Consider the following 20070-nt stretch of genomic DNA (forward strand, 5'->3'; position numbering starts at 1 on the left):
GATTTACAGATGAAACACAGATCAGAGACCGCTGCAGTTGAGGGCTCCACACTAAGGCACTGGGAAAAAATGAGCGGTCTTCACTATATTACCAAAAGTACTGGGCAAGACGGGGTGAACAATTACATACTGGAGAAAGAAGAAAGAGATAAAGATGATCTTTGGGACCGAGTGACAAGTGAAGCACAATTCAGGAGGCCTGGCCAATCACCAGGGCATGGGCAAGGACACAGGTTGACGTTGGTCCCAGAAACTGTCCAGAAATACACGGTGGGAGGTGTTGTAAAAAAGAACTCAACTGTTAGAGGCAGTGTAGTCAAGCAAAGGGATTGGCCGGTCTCTTTTAAATACAGATACTTTCTATTTCCCATATGACGATTAACGGAAAGAACCTAACGGAGAGGAAGCTCTTATTTTGGAAAGAAGACAGTGAATGTCGGTACAAGAAAAGCCCAACACAGAACGTGGGTGGAGAGGTGAACTCCGCAGGGAGCAGCATCTCTTCAAGAAATACACTAGTCTGGGGCGAGGGCAGGCTACAGATACACCAATACTGTTGCTCTTCTGACAGAAACAAAACTTGATTTCCACAACTATCAGCAAAGATGGGATGTTAGGATGAAGGCCTTGAGGACAGAGAATGTTCTGGGTGGTGAAGACGATGAAAACAAAATAACAAATGTATTTACTAGGAGACATTTTGTCATCAGAGACAATTTTCTCCCAGTGGGTGGGCTTGCTTCGGACATCTTCCCCAACATCTTTTCGAAGGCTGGGAAAAAGCAACATAAACCCATGATTTAAAGGAGCTAGAGAGCCTTGAAACAGATTTCTTTGCTGCCTAAGATGGGAGGCAGAACCAGGCAATTAAGGATGAGTCGAACTAAAATTTCTGATGGAGCAGAAGAGGAAGAATGGGAGAGAGGGAGACAAGACGACCAGCAACAAGGGTCTCTCAAAAGCAGAAGAGCACCTTTGCTCAAATGCCTGACAATGTAAAACAAGAAAAGAGAGAGATCAGAAGCAGCTGAGAAACCTGGAGAAACGTGAAGTCCCTTCTGAGTAGATTTCACAAAGATGCTGCTTTTCTGGGCATGCTGGAAGGAGTAAGAATTAGGGTAGGGAGGAAAAACAGTTACTGATTCATTTCACAATCAATGTGGAAAAATCCGAATTAGTCCAAATGCTCTTCCCAATTACATGTTAATAGCCACTTAACATTTTGTCTCTGCATCAGTAGACCAAACTTTGAATCATATTAAACGATGTCTGACTTTTTTTTCTCATTAACTACATGGAAAACAGTCCCCGAAAATGTTACTCATGTAGGCAAAGTAAACTACTGGTTCACTAAACAACACCTCCAACGAATCAGAGCTCGCTTGGCACACCCTCATCGCGCTCCGACAAAGACCAAGTCAACAACAACACAGAGGAGGACTCCTTGCCCCAGAGGTGTGTGCAGGGATGACGGGCTCCTCCCAGTGCCAGGCCTGAGACCTCAGTTTCCCCACGCTTTATTTTGCCACTGTGCCAGGCACTCAAACACCCGAGGGGTGGAGGCTCGGCTCAGTCGTGGAGATTAAACACAGGATTAAATGGAGATTTAAATCCCTTGGTGGAATCTGACCATATGGACCTCCAGATAAAAATCGTTAGAGACGCTAACAATTTTTTTTTTTTGAGACGGAGTCTCACTCTGTCTCCAGACTGGAGTGCAGTGGTGCAATCTCAGCTCACTACAAACTCCAACTCCCTGGTTCAAGCGATTCTCCTGCCTCAGCCTCCCAAGTAGCTGGGATTACAGGCACCCGCCACCACGCCCGGCTCATTTTTTTTGTATTATTAGTAGAGACGGGGTTTCACCATGTTAGCCAGGATGGTCTCGATCTCCTGACCTTGTGACCCACCCACCTCGGCCTCCCAAAGTGCTGGGATTACAGGCCTGAGCCGCCGTGCCCGGCCACTCCTAACAGTTTTTTTCCCAACTTCTTAGGCCTGACTTCTGAGAAACTTTTTATTTTCTTGTGTAAGATTTACTGTGGAAATTAGAATTAGTCTTAATGACTAAAACAAAACAATGACTTGAACATGTGTGAAAATTCTATTGTTCACCTATCAGAATACCAAATATATAATTAAAGTCAATTTTAGTGTAAAGCCAAATTATGTGTTATTTTTTACTATTATATGAGATCATGTTGGAATACTGGCAATATTAAGAATATTTGGGGATTTAACTCAACTTTACTTTGCATTGTAATGTTTTGTGGGCTGCGGTTGTCTTCCCATTTACTGATAGAAATTGATTCTAGAAGGATAGCTATAGGACATTCTTGGACATTGCAATAGAAGCCCAGAGTGAAAGATCTTTTCGTGAAAGCTACTTGGTTATGTGGATAAAAAACATTAAAACAATATTCATACCATTTGACTCAGTAATCTTATTTAATGAAATATATCTCAAAGAAATAATCCATAACACATACAGTAACTTAGGCACAAAGATATTCATCAAAGCATTATTTAGTCAACCAAATCAGAGCAGTTAATCTAAATGTCCAACAATAGAAAACTACTAAGTAAAATATATTATTCAGCCAGTCAAGGGAATACTATACAGCCCTTAAAATAAATGTGAAACATATTTAATGGCACAAGAGTATCTATATAAAGTTACATATAAAAGTATGATAGTAACTTGTATGTACAGTGTGTAAATAATAGCGCATACATATGAAATGTGCATGAAAAGCTAAAAGAAATACATCCAAATGTATTCACATACTATAGTTTTCTTCATGAGGATTTTTTTTTAATTTTGGAAAATAACAGGTATTATTTTGTAGAAGCAGTAAAAGTGTAATGAGTATCAAATTTCCTAAATAATGGTCTTATCAACTCCACATGGATCTTTATTTCACAACTTAAATATACAGAACAGGCTGGGCATGGTGGCTCACACCTGTAACCCCAGCACTTTGGGAAACCAAGGTGGGCAAAATACCTGAGCCCAGGAGTTCAAGACCACCCCAGGCAACATGGTGAAACTCCTTCTCTACTAAAAAAAAAAAAGAAAAATTGGCCAGGTGTGGTGGTGTACACCTGCACCTGTAGTCACAGCTACTCAGGAGCTTGAGGAGGGAGGGTCACTTGAGCCCAGGAGGCAGAGGTTGCAGTAAGCCAAGATCACACCACTGCACTCCAGCCTGGATGACAGAGCGAGATCCCGTCTCAAAAAAATTTTTTTTAAGTACAGAACACTCCACACGGGTAAAAAGTTCCTGCACCTGACATGATGTTAAAAAAATATAAAAATGTAATCTCACATATGTGTTATGTATAAAGTCACATATGTGCCATGTATAAAAACCCATGGGTGTACAGATCATTTATAGAGTTTACAGCTAAGTAAAGGAGAATGTCTACCTCACTGCTTTCCACTTAACTATCCTCCTACCTACTTTCCTCCCTTTCATCACATCTGAACAGAGCAGGTATCTAAGCATCCCATACGTTTGCAGCTCTGGAAACCCCTGGAGATTCTTCTGCACCAGTTCCTTGCAGGCTGTACCCAATGTGGCTGCCACCAGAAGGATGATGGTAGAAACATTTCAGGTAGTCAAAACCCCAGCGATTTCACTTATATCAGGGGTAAACATTCTAAGAGCTAAACTAAATAGAATTTAATTTTGGGCACAGTAGCAACTGGTATATATCTACCTTCTGATGAAACATAGCAAGATATCCCAGTGTCCCAAGTATTTAAAGAAAGAAAACTCCTGTTTCTTATACCAATTTTACCATTTTTTGCTATTCGTATCCCACCATGGTTACCTTGGCTCTCTCCATGCCTTCTAGTCTGCTGTGGACTGAGTGTCAGCTCCCCAGGCCAAGTGCCCAGAAACTCATCCCCTTCTTCATTCCTGCCCTGCAACCACAGCCCAACAGCGTCCCTGGGAGCTGTAATTACTCATTCCTCACACATTCCTTGCCCAGCATGCTCAATTGCTCACTCACTCCTGGGCTCAAATCAAACATGCTCTTCATAAGTTTCTTCAATAACTTTAACGTGGCCGTAAGGACTTATGAGTGTCACAAGTCAAACTTGCAAAGCTTGAACTAAAAAAGTGGAAAATCCCAAACTACCATCATCTGGATTTACGTCGCTGGACGTTTCATTTAGTTACAAGAGGGGTTGTAATAGAGTCAAGCCGCCTCTTAAAGCTACAGTATTTAGAAGGAAGGAGACAGTACAAGAACACACTAATCAACATGGAGCAATCGAACTAAAAAGTCAAGTCATGGCAGAGAATACAAGAGGTCATTATTCAGTGATATTATGTATTTGGAAAATTAAAAATGGCAAAGTTCACTGTTTTGCCTCCTCCCAGCTAGTTCCCACTGTTAACCTGCAAAATGCAAAGTGCTTTGAGCAGCCTAGAATTTTAAAAGTCTCTCTCTCTCTACAGCTCACTTTGCACTAACCTGTTAGAGTGTAAGTAAATTAGTTAACAGCGCTTCACTGTGAAGCATCAGAACTAGTATTTTGCCATACATATTCACAAAACCAGCCCCTTACAAATCCTCTTCTCTACCATCGCAACAGGCTCCACCATCAGTGTAATGGAATTCTAACACGTTTTGTCTTACATTTCAGGGTTTTGTTCTGATGGTTGTTGTTTTCACAGTTTCCTTTATAATGCAAGTAGCCATACAGGAAAAAAACCTCCATAGCGGTGCAATCTAGACACACTCACGCTTTTGTGGTAATACACAGAAAATGGTTTAATCATATGTAAGTCTGATGTTGAGTCCCTCCTCCAGCTGACTGACAGTTCCTAGTAACACGGCAGCATGAGCAGGTTCTGAGTTTTCTGTTTGCACACTATTGCATAATCAAATAGAGTCTTGGGCAAAGGGTGGCATATCAGGAAATCAGATGTCAATTAACAGAGGCTTGCTTTCCTGTCAGCCTTTGTTTAACAAATTCCATCTGCTTTCCTCTGAAGGATGTTGCAGAAGAGAATTTTCCTTAATTATTTTAGAAACTCAGAGATGTGATAAAAGGAGAAAAAATACTGAGTCAAACAGACTCATGAGGCATCCAAACTTGGAGAGAGAAAGCAGCAGGTAAAGCCATCACTGCTTATCTCCTAAGGAGAGGTAAATGTCATTCAGGCAGGCAGCTGAGAACCAGTGCAGGACAATCTGCCCCATTAATTGACCTTTTCTTCTTAATCTCAACAAAACAACCAAGGCCCACGATCTGTACGCACCCACCAATTCTCAGCGTTGATTCTACCCCAGGTGTGCTAATTAGCTTACATTTGGAACAAAGTGCATTCCCCTTGTAAGCATCTGAACTTTGCAAGAAGTAGCCATACTTTTAAAAGAGAAAAAGAAAAAAAGAAAAAAAAACCAACCTTAAGTAACATATGTGACACCACCACTGTAGACAAATTATGTCAAGGTAGTAAATTAGCGTCAATCACTTATTTACTCTCTTTACATTGTAATTTCCTCCACACAAACACTAAATCCATTACCAACAGGATTTCATCTACAGCGGAAAAACCTAAGTTGAACACTTGGAAATTTTTTGTGGGGGGTCGCGGGCTACTTCCAAGTTTGGGAGGCACTCCACATTTGGATCGATATAATCCTAATCCTGACTAGGTAGTTTCCTAAAACTTAGTAATTTGCACATCCACCTTTTTCCTATGACAGAATAAAATCAAGCAATTTTCCTGGTCTCTTTGCACATCTCTGGTATAGGCAGACCAAAGTCTTCATCTCTACACCTGCAGTGGTTTCCTTGCTTGGACTTTACGTATATAAAATTTTTTTATTAATAAGACTAGGAATCAAAACAAGTAGAATATACCAATTTTTTTTTTTTTTTTTTTTGGGGGATGGAGTCTCACTCTGTAGGCCAGGCTGCAGTGCAGCAGCGTAATCTTGGCTCACTGCAACCTCCGCCTCCCAGGTGCCTGTTCAAGCAATTCTTCTGCCTCAGCCTCCTGAGTAGCTAGGATTACAGGCACGCGTCACCATGCCCAGTTAAGTTTTGTATTTTTAGTAGAGACGAGGTTTCACAATGTTGACCAGGCTGGTTTTAAACTCCTGACCTCGTGATCCACCCGCCTCAGCCTCCCAAAGTGCTGCGATTACAGGGGTGAGACACTGCGCCCAGCTCAAACATTATTTTTCGTAGAGATGCCATAATTGAGGTCCAAGCTTAAAATTATCTGCATTAAATGCTGGTTCCATGCCCCACACTGGCTGAGTGCAGCACTGCAGACGATACCACACCCCTGTCCTCTCCCTTTTGGTCTGGATTATGAACTCAAAGAATGTTAAGATTGTTACTAAAACACCACAAAAGATTCAAAAATGGTGCATGAATTAAATGTATGTAAGATGTTCTTAAAAATCTGAATACGGACAATTTGGAACCCAACAACAAAAACTAAGGTATTTCTCTACCAGATGGTTCTTCTTAGTATTAAGGGAAATATGCTTTGGATACAAGAGAAACATTTTAAGAGCTCACTGAACGTTTTATTCACAAACTAATAATTCTAAACTCAGACCAAAAACACTCATGCAGCTATGTTCGAGACCTGAAAATTACTGAGCATGGATTCGGATGTTAAATCCCAGCTGTTTATGGACAAAGTACCCGAGGCTCAGCATACAGCAAAGGGAACCTGAAAAAGAGTTTCCGGGTTCTACACACACCACGCTTTGACAACACAGTTGCGAGCTGCCAGAGGAGACGGGCTCAGTGCCACTGACCACCACGTGGACAACCAATTAGACCACATACGGTATCAAATGACAAGAGGCTGCGGTCTGTGTAAAGCAAACAGAAGGTCCCCTTATGTTTCAAACAGCTCACGGACTCCAAGAAACACGGAAATCAGAGCTGCGAGGCAACTCAGAGAGCATCCATTCCAGTACCCTCATCAGAAAGATGATCAAATTGAGTCTGAATGACTTGCCAGAGTTCACATGAACCCTTTCTTGGGATCTAAGCATTCTTACACCTCAGATTTTCCACTGCAGAGGGTGAGCTTGAAAGCTAAACCCCCTATGTTCTCTAAAGGCAAATTACCCTGAAGTAGGGAAGAAATTGCCTAGATAATTAACATTCCAAACAGTTTACGATAATAAAGTAAAATCTTAAGCCTGGAGAACCATGTTTTATTTAGCATATTTAGTATTGCTTCAAACTCTATCTTTATTTTATGATTGAAAAGTGGTTCTCCAGGCATAAGGAGAAAAAGAGGAATGGATAATTGATTGACTGATTGATATAGATATAGATATAGATACATAAGCACTGCATTTCCAAAACAAGAATGCTTCTTTTAAAAACCGGTTTTCTCTGATTCTAAATGCCAACACACACACACACACAAGCAAACAAAAACCCACCACAATCAATTAACATTTTTGAATCTCTTTGAATTTCTGGATCTGCTTTCATTTACTCACCCATGATCACCAGTCTTTTACAATCCCTGAGCCAAGTACAGGTCAGGTCCCAGAGAGGCTTCTGCAGTGGTGGTTAATCAATATTGTCCTCTTATGAGAGTACTGTGCTTTACAGAACAGTCCAGAAAATGCATCTGTCCCCAAGCTACTGTTAGTGACTATTCCTGAACAGGTATACACTCTTCGTAGAATGATACAAAATCAGGCCAGGTGCAGTGGCTCACACCTATAATCCTAGCACTTTGGAAGGCCAAGGTGGGCGGACCACCAGGTCAGAAGTTCGAGACCAGCCTGGTCAACATAGTGAAACCCCGTCTCTACTAAAAATACAAAAAAAAGTAGCCAGATGTGGTGGCACACGCCTGCAGACCCAGCTACTTGAGAGACTGAGGCAAGAGAATCACTTGAACCCGGGAGTCGGAGGTTGCAGTGAGCCAAGACCATGCCACGGCACTCCAGCCTGGGTGACAAAGCAAGACTCCATCTCAAAAAAAAAAAAAAAAAAAATTCAATATTAGTCATAAGAGAAATTTTAGAGATGACTTCCTCCAGAGGAGGCCAAATACTTTCATCACTAGAATCTTTCATCCAAACAGAATTTCATTTTATATGGAAATATAACTGACATATGAATTATATATTATAAAATATATTCTCATTGTATATAATATAAATTACATGTCACAATATCTGTGTATGTACCAGAATATATTCGGAGATGGAAGGGGGCTCTCCCTAGCGGGATGCAGCGTCAGAGCACTGCCTGTTTCCCCTGCTGCTACAGCCCCCAGGAGGAATCTCCAGGTATCCAAGGCTACCAACTGTAGCCACGCCCAATAGCCTCAGGAAGCCGTCTTTTGTTCTCCAAATTAAGCTACCATTGTTGATGCCTCTTGCACTTTCTCCTCTTCAACACACACCTCTATCTCTCTTATTTATTTATTTATTTATTTTGAGGGTCTCTCTCTGTCACCCAGGCTGGAGTGCAGTGGCGTGATCTCAGCTCACTGCAGCCTCTGCCTCCCGGGTTCAAGATTCTTGTGACTCAGCCTCCTGAGCAGCTGGGATTACAGGAGAGAGCAATCACGCCCGGCTAATTTTTGTATTTTTAGTAGAAATGGGTTTTTGCCATGTTGGCCAGGCTGGTCTTGAACTTCTGAGTTCAGGTGATCCGCCCCCCTTGGCCTCCCAAAGTGTTGGGATTACCAACATAAAACCCCATGCCCAGCCCTCTTTATCATTTATTCTTACAGTAGGTACAAGAAAATAAGAAGGCTTAATACATACAAACCTCCTCTCAATGTCACAGAGACTGTTATTGTAAAACAAAAAATCTTATTTTTTAAAATCAATTAATTATAACAAGTGCTTTAATCTTCATTTCTGGAAACTATCACTCATCTCTTTGTAAACCGGTAGATTATTTGTCAACATTGTGTCTTCCACAATGTGGGCCTGTCACTAGAAGAGGCTTTGTTAATACCGTCACCTTCTCTGCTATCGTCATCAATATGGAAGACCATTCTGATTCAGTCCTTTAGCCCCTACTTCTTAAACTGTGTCCTACCAAAAACTTTGTGAATAAGTGCTAATAGGGGCCCTCATCCCTTCACAAAGAAAAACATTCCAGTCAAGTATCTGGAAAATGTTGAATTCTTCACCCTGCATGAAGATTTACAAAATCATTAGTGTATTAAAGAACCTGACAATTCCTGCAGCAAAGAAACCTATTTTATGTGTTTGCCATGATTTCCAATATTATTTGAGCAGAAACACTGTGATTACAGGACACACATTAACATTCTACCGGAAGGAGTTCTCTAAGCAACCGTTGTTTCAGTCCACGCCACAAGGAATGACATCTCACAGGGAATTTTGGTGCCCAGGGCCAAATCAAAAGAAAGATTCAGAAACGAAAACTAATTCAACAGCACAATCCAATATACCCTCATACCAATGAGTTCACCGCAGAATGTTTAGCAGCCTCAACAGAGACTATCGCACAATCAATCCAGGTCTTCAGACGGGTATCCCCGCCCTCTTTCTAGCATGCCTACTGCCTTGAAAAGGCAAGACATTTTGCAGGCCCTGCCCTAATTGTGAACTCTGCGCCTTCAGCGTATACCAATGGTGAGAAATTATGCCTGGAGGGCACCTGGCAGTAACTCCAACGCCTCCCAAGGGTTCTTGGCCCACAGCTTTGGAACCACTGGTCTGGGCCATAGGGGTGGCACTGTTTTCCATAACTCGGATATTTTTTCTGGGATAAGTTCACAGGGATCTTCATGTTTAAAGTTACAGTTAATTTTATGGGCTAAGCACCCAAAAAAGAGAATCTCTGCAATAAAACAGTTCAAAGATACACCTTTACTGCAAGGGCCACTGACTCCAAGAATTCACTCTACAAATATTTACCAAGCATATCCTACATGGCAAGAACTGTGCTCGGTGGCTATTCTAGTATATTTTTGACCTGATATATGGCCTTATCTCTCACACAGAGCATTACAGTCAGCATAATTGGCAAAAATTGGTAATATTACAATAAATTATCCAAACTGGCTTTGTTCTTTCACAACCATTCTGGGTCTGCATAGATAACGCACACACACACACCATGGAATAATGGATGACCCAGAAAATTTGTTCCTTCTACTCATTAAAATTAATTATTGTAAAGTCTTATTCAAAACAATAAAATTTAAAAGAACAGTGATGTGCTGTTGAATTAACTGACAAATATTTTACACATATATAGCAAACACAGTCAGGGTTATATCATTTTAGAGTAGCAGATTTTGTAATCTTTAAAGTTAATACAAAATAACATAAAATAAATGGGCCAGGCACAGTGGCTCACATCTGTCATCCCAGCACTTTGGGAGGCTGAGGCGGGTGGATCACCTGAGGTCAGGAGTTCAAGACCAGCCTGGCCAACATGGTGAAACCCCGTCTCTACTAAAAATAAAAATTAAAACATTAGCCGGGCGTGGTGGCATATGCCTGTAATCCCAGCTATTCGAGAGGCTGAGGCAGGAGAATCGCTTGAACCCAGGAGGCAGTGGTTGCAGTGAGCTGAGATCACACCATTGTATGCCAGCCTGGGTGACAAGAGGGAAACTCAGTCTTTATATATATATATACACAAACTGGGCTCATGCCTGTAATCCCAGCGCTTTGGGAGGCCGAGGCAGGCAGATCATGAGGTCAGGAGTTCAAGACCAGCCTGGCCAACACAGTGAAACCCCATCTCTACTAAAAACACAAAAAATTAGCCGGGCGTGGTGGCAGTTGCCTGTAATCCTAGCTACTTGGGAGGCTGAGGCAGGAGAATCGCTTGAACCAGGAGTCAGAGGATGCAGTGAGCAGAGATCGCACCATTGCACTCCAGCCTGGGCAACAGTGAGAGACTTGGTCTCAAAAAAAAAAGTATATATATATAGTGTCATGAATCATGGCATGTGGATTCAGCAGTTACATAAAAGGGATTCTTTTATTGTAGAACTGGGGTAAAACATGATGATGATGTAATCAATAAAATTCATATCCTCTTTTAAAAACAAATTAGGACACTTAAAGAACTGTGATGTTCTCAGATCTTATTTATGTGAAATGTTAGTACCACACAAGCCAAAGTTTTTGATATCTGTAGTAAATGCTTCTGTGTGATGTTTAAGTTCAGTGGAAAAATGCAGAAAGAGATACGTTAGTTAATGTTGACACATGGCTTCTGATTCTGGATGTGGTCTCCTGACTACAAAGGAATGAGGGGCAATCTACATTTCAACCTACAGGGATTAAGAGACTCACTCTGTCTTGATTGAATGGCACTGAGCACATCGCCAAGCGATGAGATCTATCTTAGTCCTCTTCTTCCAAATTTTGCAGCTAGACAATCCTCTTAATGGCTGGCATAAATGGCCCAGAAGTAAGTTGCACCGGAAACTTGCAAACAAATGAAAACCACTTCTGCTCCACTGCACTGCTGAGTGGTCAGGGGGAAGGGAAGACAAAGCCCAAAGAATCCAAAACTTCCCTATTATATACGAAAGCACCACCCTCATATACTTTATAAGGAGACACAAAACTTTCAGTGCACAAAGGCATCTGTGATGGGTGCTTAGAATATCCTCACCAGTGCTTACATAGGCTAAATTTTGAGAGAACATTGTAATCCTTTACTCTTCTTTCTGCTCTGAAATCAGCATAAAAGTTCCCCCAGTGAAAGGGGTACCAACCACAGAATACTTTACAGACTTGATGATCTTTGGTTAGTGGTATTACAATTGGGTGCAATGACACAAATTATGGTTCAATTATGTCCTCTAAGGTAAACACTGTATACATCACATTTAGCCTGCAAGATTCTTCCTGTCCTGAGCCCAAATTCCGAGATATAAAAGTATTTCATTGGAAATTTACATATCAGTTTCTTCATGCACTTACGTATTTATTCATTTGTTTATTCTTCATTCATATATTCCTTTCCACAAATATTGAAAAGGCACCTATCAGATATTGGATCCTATGCAAAGAACGGCTCATAGAAACAGCCCTGCCTCACGGAGTGTATGGTCTAATGGAGAGAGATGGAGGAGACAGAATAAGCAAACAAACACACCAAAAGAATATTTAACACTATAATAAGCGTTGCAGGAAAGAATAAGTTTTCACAGAAATGCAGAATGGGCAATGTCTAATTTAGACAGCAGTGAAGGTTATGGAAGAAGATAAAGTCCCATGAGCCCCTAATGGAACATCTTTTGTTGTCCTGTAGCATGAGGAGGTAGAAAGACCAAAGGAGCAGAACCAGGTCCCAGCTTTGCCGTGCAGTAAGAGTGAGAAAGTCAGTGCTATTTCTGAGCCTATTTCCTCATCTAAAAAACGGAGATGAGGTTAACACCTCTATTACCTACCTCACCAGCTGCTGGATCAAATTGGATAATCAAATGTGACATAATACCTGGAGCATTTTATAAACTGCCGAATGGTGTAAAACTGTTAGTTACCAATTCCCTATGTCACACCTCAACATGAATGACAAAAGATTTCAAATGTTTGATAGGCTTCATTCATTTATTCCAAATGTTTGGTAGTCACCAAAATGCAATCATCAGCATGCATAAGACACAGACCCCTGTGAGAAAGAAAGGTTCAGCTACCCATAGAAGAAAAAGAACAGCTGTCACCCATATTAGATTGTGAAAAGTCAGTTGATGAATTCAGATGGTTTTCCTTGTGAAAATCAAGAAGCCTGCAGTCCCAAACATGAGTCCTTCTTTCCAAGAGATCTGACATTCTAGGAGAACTCTACACCTCCTATTAACACTTCTCCATTTCTTTTGTGCTTGCATGCATTTCATTAAAAGAACACTGCCCTCCTCATTAACATCTATTCCATTCTTCATTTAAACGAAGACCAAATCTACAAGACACCCTCATTTGGCAAGTAGTCCAAGAAGCAACAGCTATCTTTTTGAACTCATTTTATTTACCATTATCCAAGGAAATATAAGCAGAATATTTTATCTTTGGAAAAACCAGATGTTGGAGTCAAAGACAGACACCAGTTGTAATTTGTCAACTACAACTCAATTACCTACCAGACGTAATTCTTTAACTACATGTAAATAAGCAGATTTGCCCCATCACTTCAAACTAAAGACAATATGCCATAAGATCCTAGAGCCCAGCACAGGCTCAAGCAAGAGGTCATCCGTACCAGGACGATGCATGTAAGATCCATTTATTTAAAGAGATGTAACAGAAGCTTTACAACCTCCCTGAGGGGAAAGGCAAAAAGCATTCTCTTTTTGCTCTCTATACTATACGTTTTAATATTAAACACAAGCCTCTCTTACTAAAGAGCATATTATGTAAGGTATTATTGCCAACCATCTCCGAAGTTCATTATATGCTTTCTTTTTTTTTTTTTTTTTTTTTTTTGAGACGGAGTCTCACTCTGTCGCCCGGGCTGGAGTGCAGTGGCCAGATCTCAGCTCACTGCAAGCTCCGCCTCCCGCCTCCCGGGTTCACGCCATTCTCCTGCCTCAGCCTCCGGAGTAGTGGGACTACAGGCGCCTGCCACCTCGCCAGGCTAGTTTTTGTATTTTTTAGTAGAGACGGGGTTTCACCGTGTTAGCCAGGATGGTCTCGATCTCCTGACCTCGTGATCCGCCCGTCTCGGCCTCCCAAAGTGCTGGGATGACAGGCTTGAGCCACCGCGCCCGGCCCATTATATGCTATCTTATCAGTGCCCCAGCATTGATGTATGATCATAACTTATGCATGAAACATACTGTCAGTGAAAAGTAATGTGCTCAATAAACACCCTCACCTCCCAAATGGAGTAACCTAGAGCCACACACAGACACACACACCCTGGACCTTACTCCTGAAGTGCCTTCCATGTAAGCAGTTTTCCAACCCCAACTGGGTCAGGGAAACAGTCTTCCGTTCTGCTGAGTCATCCCCCAGCGTGCTTTGTAATAAGAGCATTAGCGCATTTCCTACCTTTAAACTGCTAATGGCAATTCATATGCAAACTCTGAAAATGGCCCAGGCCTCTCCAGAAGCAGAGAGTAAAGGACAGCCTGCTAACATGTGATCGTGTGGGTGTCCTCACTGAGCTTTTCTCTCTAGAGCTCAGCCCCTTATGATATCACTTTGGTATCAACTGTGTCCCCACACAATAGGCATCTGGAAACCTCCGACTGAATTCCTGAGGATTAAGTGACTTGCCTGAGGCTAGATGGTCCCATGGACTTGGAAACAGAACCCGTAGCTCCCAATGCTATAAGGCTCTTGTTAAACACACTAGATGGACCCCTGGGATTCAGCTCCTCCTGCCTGAGAACCTGGCCAGGGACTGGACATGCTGTGTTCTCATTCAGCACTCTGATGGCAAAGCAGCTTCTAGACCCTGAAATGGGGGGAAGGAGACTGATTAACATAAATTTGGACAAAAGATGTCTAAAAGCTGCATTTTCCAAACCTCTAATCCTAGCTCACTCTAGCCTGAATCTGCCTCTCCTCTTTGCCTCTCTTCTAAAAAGAAGAAAGAAAAACATAAAATAATAGTGCAAATGTGCATGTGTGTGTGTGATTTTTGTACACGGGTCAGACTGCATCCATTTAGTAGTGATATAGCTCCAAAGCTGCTTCTTGAAATGTGCTTAAAATTATGTTCATATGCACCACACTTATTTCACACCTAGACATTAAAAAATGGATTTTATGAGAAGAAAATGCAACAAGTGAGAAATGAACACAAAACAGCTAGCATAATGAATGTGTATGTCTCATAACTAAAAATATACATTATACATTACCCAAGAGGAACTCTAATTTAAAAAAAAACAATAATTTATTATTTATATGCACGAAATGAGAAAAAATGTCCTGTAGTTACACTTTCATTAAGATTGAGTTAATTTTAATGGATTAGTTAAGGATGAAGTGATAACAAAGTGGAAGTTAAATTACAGGAATTATCATCACTATCACTAGAGTCTGAATCTAGTTTTATGTCCCTAATACCACATAGCTAATGAAGTAAAAAGTAAGTACATGTGACTTCTCCAAATTAACAGATCAAAAGATTGGCTCATTTTAATAAGTTTTTTAAAACTCTTATTTTAAAACAGTTTTTAAATTTAAAATCCCTAGTTTTATTTTTCAATATTTTATGTTTCCTATACTTGCAATAATTTTTCCCATTTGTTGATCTCTTCATGTATCTACTCAACACATTTATTGTTCACTAGAACCACTGGTAAGCACCAAAACGATAACACACACCGTAATTTTCAGCAGACAGTGTTCTTGGACATACGCAATCTCACTTAAAGAAATATACAAACTAAATCTCAATAATTATCTAGCCATGCATAATTTTTATAGATTATCTAAAATTTTAAACAAGGGCTAAGAGAAACAAGAGGCAAGTTACACAAAGCAAAATGTTACTTGATGAGTATCAGGTCAGCTAATTAAAAAAAAGAGTGTATGAAAAGAAACATTAAAAGATTTAGGAAAAACTGGAAAAGTAGAACTCCACTATCCATGAAGCAAGCTACGGCAAAACCAATGCTAAATATGAAAACATTCAAATCCTTTCCTAGATTGTTTCCACAAAACACCAAAATGAATGATGAGATACGCATTTACATGCATAACTAATCTGTGCATGTGTTTATTTGAGGTCGGAGACATTTTTTGGATGCATCATTGACACACGCTACCAGTAGATAAGGACTGGAATCTACAATTGTTTAAAGCAAAAAGCAACAACAGAATCATTCTTGTGTAGTATCTGTTACTGTTCTCTGCAATGACCCTAAAAAACTCATGAAGAAATGCATACACATCTCTCCCCATTTTCAGATACACGTGTTTTTCAAAGTCTTTGTTTTGAACTTTGGTGAATTTGTATTTACTTCACTAAATACACGTTTTCACAAATGTATCTATCAAAACCTGAGGGGAAATTTTCAAGAAAGACTCTTCCAAGATCATTTATCCCTCATTCATTCTACCTCACCATCCCTAATCCTCTACTAAATTAACATTTTGGCCAAAATAATCATCTTATGCCACATCTCAAATCATGTCAATTACCTGCTTTAAAACTTTTAGGCTCCTTATTTCCTGAAATTCTCATGTGATGTCCTTGGCCTCTTGCAGAACAGCCTAGGTACACAGGGGGTTTGTCTTGCTTTTCCAACTTTGTCTCTCGAATCTCCCCTTCTAAATCTCTGATCCTGTTCATCCATCCATTCGTAACGCTGCCATTTTCTTTCCTAACCCAGAATATCCTCCTTCAAGTAAACCAGTCAGAATTCTATTCATATCCCTCACACAATTTAAATATAATTTATTTCATGAAAGTTTCCACACCAAATATCTCCTTCTCCCAGCCAGCTTCTCTCGTCCCTCCTCCTCCCGCCCTCTCTCTTCTGTGTGCCTCTGTCACTTGTTCCTCTAATGGGACTTGCCACATCCTACCTGTGAACAACCGTTTGTCATATCTGCTCTAAGAGTTACAACACGCTCAAAGTGAGACCATTTCTTACTTAGTTTCATAACTTACCACACTTAGTTTTGTGTGACCAGTAACATGATTAATAAAGCTCATAAATAGATTTTACTGTTTTCAAACAACATAACTGAGTGGCAGCTCTAATCCTATGCTCACATATTGTCTGTTCTTTCCCTCTAAAACGTGAGTCCCTAAATGATATTTAACCATTGCTCTATTTGAGGTTTCTTTAGGAACAGGTGAAATACCATAATTATCATGCACAAATATTTTAAGGAAAATCAGATTTTTCTAGAACATGATGTGACCAATCTGCTTGTGGGAGGAAGATCTTTTCAATGGCTGACATTCACACCAACCCAATAGCCTTCAGTCTCCAATTCTACTGATCCTCAATATTTGTTTATAATAAGTGTGTGTTTACAGAGCCAGAAAAACTACTGTCCTAAGAATGCAAAAAAAAATGCATACCAGTATATTTTGGCATGCTACACATACCTACTGGCTATGGAATATAGACTTAAAGATTGTTCAGTACAATGGCTTGTATCTTCCATTTGTCTTTCTGTTACTGGGTTTGGAGAAAATTGAGACACTTCAAGCCACAGCTTACGAATTAGGCAAACATTGATGAAGTTTTTAAAGGTATCAAGTGACAGCATGATGCCAGAACAACTGGAAAACTAAGTTTAAAAAATAACTCAAACAAATATGTGATGGTGTGCAACAGCACACTCTCCTCACTCCCCGAATTATTTTACTATTGTGTAGAGCTCTTGAAGGGCCAAATCAATACATGTTCTCTTCCACCTGCCACCCTCCGATATAATGGTTTTTGACATAATAATCCACTAAATAATCATTTAACTTCTGTACTAAATTGTCTTCTCTAGAGAATGTGAAGTCCCCAGTTGAGAAAATCACAGATCACAGAGTGTGGATCTTAAATGTATTAACTTGTTTCCCTTAAAAGCACAAAACAAACATATTGAGTAAAATCATTTTTATAGTATTACATAAAAAGTAAAATACACATAATGTTAATTTTTATTGTAAGGTAATTTATGACTCACATTCCTTCTGTGTTTCTTGCTAATTACTGATATAATATTTGACTTACAAACGTCCTAGGTGATATACTTTGAAAAAAGGTACATTTTAAAATACATATTATAAATTTAAAAGCTTTAGATTAAGAGTGAAAAATTAATGACAACACCTTGGCGTGGTTAAGTTTCTTCCTACAAGATCCTTAGAAGTAGGTATTTTAAAAGTACCTCACTAACACCTATTTTTAAAAATAGTTTTACTTTGTGTATGTTCATGTATCTGTGACTTACTGAAATATTTCTCAAAATATTGTCCACAAAATACCCGCTTCAAAATATTTGAAGAAGTAGTTTTAAATGCAGAGACCCCAAGACTCCAGCCTACCTTGATCAGAATCCCTTGGCGTGAGGAACTAGCAAGCATGCATTTAAAGCAAGTTTGCCCACGTGATTGCGACGCACACCAGAGTTAAGCAGCCTACCGAGTGGATCTAAAACCATGTCTCACTGTATTCTCAATGTTGTATGTCCGAAAGAAAAGTTGCAAACGATTCCTTCCAAAATATATATATGCATATATTGTCTATAAATGCTCCTTCTAGAGTGTCCCTCAGCAGAAAACTAAACTAGTTTTCAAATCCCACGGCGTTTCAGCTGAATTAACAAACGAAAGAGCCATCCTTCTCCTGATTCCCTGGCGTCCTAAAGCGCTCCTGGCAAAAGCCCGCGTCGCACCTCTGGGTACTGACCTCCGCTTCCCACAGGTCAGAATACTGAATCCAGTCTGCATTCCCACAAGACCTAAGGGACCCTGGCTCACCAGCCTCCCACTCTCCCGGCAGAGCGGCTCCTCCGAGAGCCCAGGCGCGGCCTCCCGCTCTCCGTCAGCACCTCGGACAGAGACTGGCGGTGCCGGGCCCGGGTCAGCCAGTCCAGGAGGCAGCCTTGGAAGAACCGCAGAGACCACTCCCGGAACGCACAGACCACCGTCTTCGTTCCCCTTTTCGGCAGCCAGCATCTCTTTCCAAACGACAACAAAGGAAACCTTAACTATCTTACCTAGAACACAGGAGCCACCCCCACGTCTCGCCTCTCCCGGGTCCACAGCGCCTGTTGCTAAGGAGGCGAGACAGCGCTCGGGAAGCCTCGGGACCCGGCAGCAGAGCGCTGGAGCAGCTGCAGCGGCGGACGGGAGCACCAGGCCGGCCAGGACCCCTCGGCAGGAAGGCTGCGCCCTCGCGGCTCCGAAGCCAGCCAGGCCCCCGAGCGCCCCGGCGGGTGCAGGGAGCGGGGCGAGCGAGGGGCCGGCGCCCGGCAGCGCGGCTCCCTCTGCGGGCCGGGGAAACTCGGCCCCGGCCGAAGAGGCCTCCGGCCCAGCCCTGTGGACGCCTGTGATCCCAGACAGCGGGCCGGGGGCTCGGGGACCGCCCTGGGAGGGCGGGCACTCACCATGTTGACTTCGGAAACCATGTCGATGCTGGCGATGTCAATGTTCATCCCCACGCAGACCGGGGGACCTGCGGGAAGCGCAGGACAGGGCGATCAGCCCAGCTCCGACGCGGGGCGCGGGCGGCTCTGAGGACTGGGGGCTACCCCGGGAGGGGCGCGGGCGAAGGGCCTCCACCCCCACCCGCCGCGGCTCCGCGGATGCGGCCCCCGCCTCCCTCCGCCCAGGCCGCCGCCGCCGTGGGTCGCGCTTCCCGCAGCGGCCGCGCGCAGCCCACTTACCTCCGAAGTCGGGTCTCAGGCGAATGTCGTAGCCTTTCAACAGCTTGTCCACCGTCTCCTTCACAAAGGACATGTTCCCGGGATCGTTCACACTGGGGAGGGGCGGGGAGCACCGAGAGCGGGGTCAGGGGCGGCTCAGCCGCCAGCGCCCCGCGCCCCCCGCGCCCTGCCCGCCGCCCGCCGGCCCACCCCGGACCCTACCTCTGGGCGCAGCACACCACAGCCACCAGCACCGGGGCCGAGAAGATGCCGAAAAGCCTTCCTCCCGCAAGGCCCCACATCCCTCCGCCGCGCCCCGGCACGGGGGAGGGGGCGCCCCGCCGCCGTCGCGACCCGCAGCCGGGGCTGCTCCTGCTGCTGCCGCCGCCGCCGCCGCGCTGGCCCGGAGCGGAGGAGGGCGGAGGGGGAGGGGAGGAGGGGGAGGAGCGGGCGCTGGGAGGGGAGGGAGGAGCGGCGAGCGGAGAGGAGCGCGCGCGGGCGCGGGGCGGGGGAGGAGGCCGGAGAGTCGGAGGCGGAGCCGCCGCGCCGCGCACCCTGCCCTCCCCCTCGCTCGCCGCGGCCCGAGGCCGGGGCCCTGGGCGCTCCCTCCCGCTTCGGCGGCCTCCGCACGGGACTCGGAGCTCCGGGGCCGCGGAGTGCGGGGGCGGCCCGGGCCGGACGCTGCGAGCGGAGCCGCGGCTGCGCGGAGTCGGGCGGGGCTGGGGGGCGGCCACGGAGCCGGCTCCTCTGGGCTCTCGGCGGCCGGGCGAG

At 43.2% G+C, this 20070-nt stretch overlaps 1 protein-coding gene across 1 annotated transcript in view; it reads right to left on the reverse strand.

Annotated features, from left to right (window-relative positions):
• GABRB3 (gamma-aminobutyric acid type A receptor subunit beta3) overlaps nucleotides 1-19701 on the reverse strand; it is a 231086-nt gene extending 211385 nt beyond the window's left edge. Inside the window, exons 1-3 of the mRNA XM_033190802.1 lie at nucleotides 19522-19701; nucleotides 19321-19412; nucleotides 19042-19109 (exon numbers count right to left, since the gene is read on the reverse strand). Coding sequence (XP_033046693.1) covers nucleotides 19042-19109; nucleotides 19321-19412; nucleotides 19522-19601 — 240 coding nt within the window. The 5' untranslated portion in view covers nucleotides 19602-19701. The remainder of the gene's footprint in view (nucleotides 1-19041; nucleotides 19110-19320; nucleotides 19413-19521) is intronic.
• Between the last annotated feature and the right edge of the window lie 369 nt (nucleotides 19702-20070).

Source organism: Trachypithecus francoisi, unplaced genomic scaffold (genome assembly GCF_009764315.1).
Source record: "Trachypithecus francoisi isolate TF-2019V2 unplaced genomic scaffold, Tfra_2.0 Lachesis_group3, whole genome shotgun sequence".
NCBI classification, from domain to species: Eukaryota; Metazoa; Chordata; class Mammalia; order Primates; family Cercopithecidae; genus Trachypithecus; species Trachypithecus francoisi.